Here is a 5,390-nt window from a genome sequence, read left to right as displayed (position 1 = left end):
GTTGGCTAGGGAAGGGCTTTGTTACAAACTTTTTAAAATTTTAGGGCTTTAAGTTGCACTTCCAGTATTACCACTGTGTCTGTTATGGAAGCTTGTTTCAGTGAGTTGGGTCCTTTTCTGTGCTTACAATGGCAGTGTCCAGACAAGCATAGCTGCGCAGTTTGTGTTGCAGCAAACGTGTGTGTGGTGCCACATGCAAGTTGAGCTGTTCTCTGAGCTCGGGTGTGCTCCCACAGGCCTCCCAGCAGGCAGCTGGAGAATGGTGAGCCCAGCCAAGCAGCCACCACCTCTGGCCAGTGTGGCCCCTCTACCCAGCCGCCTACTAGTGCCCTCTCCCCCCAACAACTGGGCAGGGAGGGTGTTTGGTGGAAGCTTCCCCACCTGCCCTGCTGCCTGGCCCAGCTGGGGTATCGAAATACAAGCCAGAAAAAAAACATGCTAACAATCTTCAAACCCTGAATACTCCAGCCACACGTTCTACAATATTCATAAATAAAACCTTTCTTCAAATCTTACAGTCACTGCATAGGGTTTGTAACATCAAGCCATGCAAGCAGCCTTTTTATTAGACATCATTCTTGCAAGGTTATGTTAAAATTAATTTCTCAAGCATTCAGAATATTTGCAGTATATCTTGATTGCTGTTTAATATGCCTATTTTGAAAGGGAAAAAAACAACACTTCCGCCTTGATTTTCATCGTATTCTTTTGCCTGTTGCTTCAGTGTTTTGTTACCTTCAAATATAACTGGTACGTAAAACATAAAGAAATACTAGTAATCTGAGTTTTTTCAGAATTAAAATGGCAAATTTGCATTTCCACAAGTACATATTAATTTAGATCTCTGACTTTAAAATCCTTGTCACCCATTCTTTACCTTCTTGGTTCTTGATACTCATTTGGGCTGCATTCTGCTGGGGTTGTATGTAATTGCTCCCTCTGCCAATTTCAAAGAGAAGACAAGATGCCAAATAAGCTAGAGTAAGATCCTTGCTTAGCTGTCTTCATAAGTAATAAATCCATAGAGGGGAGAGGAGAATAGGGTTAGTTTTAATTGAACTGTCACATATATAGCAACATATATTAAGTAATAAACAGAGTTAATTCTCTTAAATGCACAGAGCTTAACGTTACAGAATTTTACAGAAGTCACATAATTTCAGAGTCTTAAGGGAAACCCATGATTAATCTTTATGGTAAATACTGTGCGTCATGCAGGCCATAGTAATCTTTACCAAATATGGTTAAGTTTATAGAACCATGAAGTCGCAACATTTTCTTTCATAGAAGGAAAGTTTCCCTGCTATTCTCTCTCATTCTTAGAAACAGCAACAATAATAATTTCAGGTGTGGGGACAGAGAGTTGTAACACTATTTTTCTACAATAACTCTTTGGATGGAAAAGCGCAATATCTTAACTATTTGGGCCCTTTACAAGGAGAGAACTACATGCTGGTCCCTGCATGGCTGCTCTTCTTCCCCCCCCCTTTTCTCCTGACACTATCTGACCTTTGTGCAAGGAGGTAAACACAGTAATAAATGTTTTTTTTTCAAATGGGATACCACTCAACTCACAAAAGTTATGGAGCAGAGTCTTTAGTTGATAAAGCTTAAGAACCACTGAACTGGACAAAGAAATAGAATTATTACAGAATAAATTACCACATTTTTCTTATATACAGCTGCTGGAAATTGAGGTGCATGTTTTAAGTGAGGAAATATAGTAATAGCAGCTTCTGCTGCATAAGCCTCTGCTGTAGGAAAAAGGAAAGTAAGGCTGCACAGCAGGTGCTGCCAGCTAGGATCAGGACCTCAGCCTACCTAGCAGGCACTGCTGCTGTGCCCCCAGCTCAACCAGCAGCCAGAAGTGACATGGAGGGAGATGGAGGGATTGGGGGCAGCCTGAGGCTGGGGTGGGTGGGGGAAAGCATAATAGGAGGTAAGCATAGGTGGGGAGAGAGGTGGCAGGGAGCAAGCTGCCTTCCTCTTCCACTGCCTGCCCCATTACTACCCCTTTACCACCTTTCCCCACACCACCTGCAGTAGTGGGGGGAGATTAATTTAAGATGGTCCTCCAATAATTCAATTCCACACCTGGATAATTATAATAAATGTATACATTTTCTGTGTGTAGAATCTAATTATTGGGGGGGGGTCATTTTATATCAAGGGATGTCTTGTGTTCAGGTAAATATGGTAATAAAGCATTTTACAGGATACGTTTTTTTACATTGTTTAATTCTTTACTCTTTATACACTATCCATTTAGAATAAACTATAGCCTGGATGGAATAAATGCATCTCAAAAAGAATACACACTGGCAGATCCAGACTAAATGTGTCTGCTATCTCATTTCTGGGGATACAAGGTACCTGTTCTTCATGACTAAACAAAATAGAGCAAGTGCTACAAGGAAATTTGTTGCACAATCTGACAGGGCAGCCATGCAGAGAAGAAGGGCATTATAGTAAACTAGGCCAAGGCTGGCTGAGTGGTTTGGTTTTAAATCAAAAGCATTTGGGAAATGATGTCATTTTTAATGGACAAGCCTGAGAGAACACTTTGATTCATACTACTGTGAGCATGCATTAAGCATGGGCAACATCAGTTTCCCTGACTGAAAAGCAAAAGTTGGTTGGTAAAGTGTGGCCAACCTTTTTGGGAAGTGTGCTGGAAGTTAGGTCCAAAGTAGTGCTACTGTGATTATCAGCCACTGCTGTCATCCAGTGCCATCATTTGTCACCAGGATGTGGCAACACTGAATCAGGTGAGCCCAAACCCTTGAGCCAGCATTGGTCCCAGATTGCCACTCCAATCCCTTTCCCTTTCCAGAGTACTGCTCCAACTCAGTGCCCAGGGCGTGTGCGCCAAACATAATGACTGCTAATGCCATAGGTTGGCCACCAGTGGGGTGGACAAAGTAGTATCCTTCCAAAGAAATTGGGGTTTTCAAACTCCTGTCATCTCTGATCTGAAATGGATACAAAGGAATGGCAACTGGGCCCTGTATGTGACTTATTAGAACCATGTGTAATAGTGAGGTCAGAGGAGACTTACCTGTATACGGTTGCTTCTTAAGTCAATAATTGTGTCTTACAAATAGCACGCTCTTCTTAGATACTAGTAGGCGCTCCCTGACTCCTCCTTATTTCTGTTATAATAATCCTATAAGTGGAGGCAAGGTAGGGCTGTGTGGTGTCTTACACCAGTGGGCATGTCTCCATGTGGGCTTTAATGCAAATTAGCCTCTCCTAATGCACATTAAAGCTCACAAAAAGTGCTCTTTAGCTAATGCACATTAAAATAGACTTAATGTGTATTACCTAAAGCAGTGTTTCTCAACCTGTGGGTCATGACCCAAAAGTGGGTTGCAAGAATATATGAAAAGGGCACAAACAAACTTTAAAAATTGATTCTCCTTTAAAGGAGAAAAATGTGGGAAATGGTGCTTTTCCCTTGCAGGCTGGTGGAGCTCCTGTCTGCAAGGGGCTACGTAGGGCTCCCCAGGCCAAACACCCCCTGACACTGGGGGGCTGGGGCCTGGAGGCACCAGGTCAGGACTGGCCACTGATGTTTACAAATGAGTCCCAGTACAAAAAGGTTTAGAACCACTGAACAACAGTGCATTAATGAATGTGTTGAACACTGATCTCCACCCTCTTTAAGTAAGAGATCTCTTGAATTAAAAAACAATCCAAGATCTACTGTGCCCCCCCCCCCGGTTGCAGGTCAGTCTGTGGGGTGAAGGGGAAGGGAAAGGGCAAATCAAGGCGGAGGGAGAAAAAATTATTTGGGTTCTCAGGGTGCCCCCCTGAGCAGGTAAGTCTGTGGGAGAAGGGACGGGGGGAGTAGAAAGGGCTATGGGGGGAGGGGGGAAAATCAAGGCTCCAGCAGCGAGGGAGAGAGCAGGGCACAGGTAGAAGCAGGGGTGGAGTGAGTGGGGCCCCAGTCAGGCTGGGTGGTGGGACAAGCAGGGGCCCAGGTGGCACATCTGTGTGCAGTGAGGGTGGAAGCGACAGCCGCAGTATGCTGTGCTTTGAGCCCTGCCCCAAGCACCACACAACACCATGTGTGTCCTGCCACTGGGCTGGCAGGGAGCGCAGCTGCAGCAGGGAGCAAAGCCCAGTGTGCAGCAGCAGCCACCTCCACCCTGTTCATAGATGTGGTGGGCGGCATGTGCATGCACTCTCTCAGCACCCCCAGCCTCAGATCAACTGGCAGATTGACCAGTCCAGCATGATTGATGACTGGTTGATGACCACTGGTGTAGAAGCACCCAGTAACCAAGTGTTAATCCATCCTCTGTGAAGTAGATAAATTGTATGAATTACTTGCACCATAGCATAGGGGAACCCAGAAGATCAAGCAAAATGAGAGCATTTCCAGCTGGAGGTACAGCTATTCCTGGATCGCCCCTGACCACACAACAGCTTCTCTAAGCATGGCAGTATTACCAGGCCTCTTCATAATGTTACTATTAGCTGGCAACATGAAGCAGCCTTTATGATTAGAATTGGGAAGTCGCTTTATGTAAATAAAATGTCTGAGTCTGTTTGTTTCTGTAGCATGGTTTGAACTTCTTTCCATGCTAATTTTAAACATGTTGGCACACATTTTGCTCTGCTTTTTTTTTACATCTTTTTTCTTTTATTGCATCTCCTTAAGCTGGTTGAAACTGCAGCTCTAGCTCACATTTTTAGCTGGGATTTTCTTGCCTTGAGGACTCAAGCCGGACTTCAGTAAAACGATCATTTAAAATGGAGGTGGGAAAGGAAGACTTCCTGTACCAATGGGCGACTGGTGCAGCCCTGGTCCAAGGCCAGCCACAGAGGTACTGGGATAGGAGTGAAGGCCTTAGGGCAGCTCTTAGCAGTGTGGTTGTAGCCTAAGGACACAAGCAGAGGAGGATTTTTGGGCAGATGTGATTTCTTTTATTAGACCAACTAAATCATTGGAAAAATTGTTCTTTACAAGCTTTCCCGGACAAACACCCTTCCCCAGGCAGAGCAGGGTCTCGGTATGCCTGAAGGAGGGAGGAACTTTGTGCCCGAAAGCTTGCAAAGAACCATTTTTGTAACTATTTAGCTGATCTAATACGAAGTATTAATACAGCTACCCAAAGAACCTCGTCTGCTTATGGCAGCTCTAGGCAGAGCTCACACGTCGGCGGCCCCGGGATTGCGCTTGTTTCTCTCCGGGTTTCCGTCTGCGGAGAGCGGAGGAGACGCTGCAGTGCGGCGGGCGAGGGTTGTGGGCCGTCAGGCTCTGGCGCAGGGGCCGGGCTGCGGCGCTGCCCGCGGACGACGGGCAAGCAGCGACGTGGCTTCAGGACGGGCTGCCCCGGCGGGACTCACCCGCGCCCCCGGGCACCAGCGCGGCTCCTCCTTCA

General features: G+C 45.9%; 1 protein-coding gene across 1 annotated transcript in view; it reads left to right on the top strand.

Moving 5' to 3' along the window:
• Nucleotides 1–4,790: 4,790 nt before the first annotated feature.
• BAG2 (BCL2 associated athanogene 2) overlaps nt 4,791–5,390 on the top strand; it is a 26,275-nt gene continuing 25,675 nt past the window's right edge. The window contains 1 exon segment of the mRNA XM_025204488.1: nt 4,791–4,832. Within this exon segment, the coding sequence (XP_025060273.1) occupies nt 4,791–4,832 (42 nt within the window).

This window comes from Alligator sinensis, unplaced genomic scaffold, assembly GCF_000455745.1.
Source record: "Alligator sinensis unplaced genomic scaffold, ASM45574v1 scaffold482_1, whole genome shotgun sequence".
NCBI lineage: Eukaryota > Metazoa > Chordata > Crocodylia > Alligatoridae > Alligator > Alligator sinensis.
The sequence above is the reverse complement of the archived record's forward strand: the minus strand, read 5'-3'. Positions and strand labels throughout refer to the sequence as shown.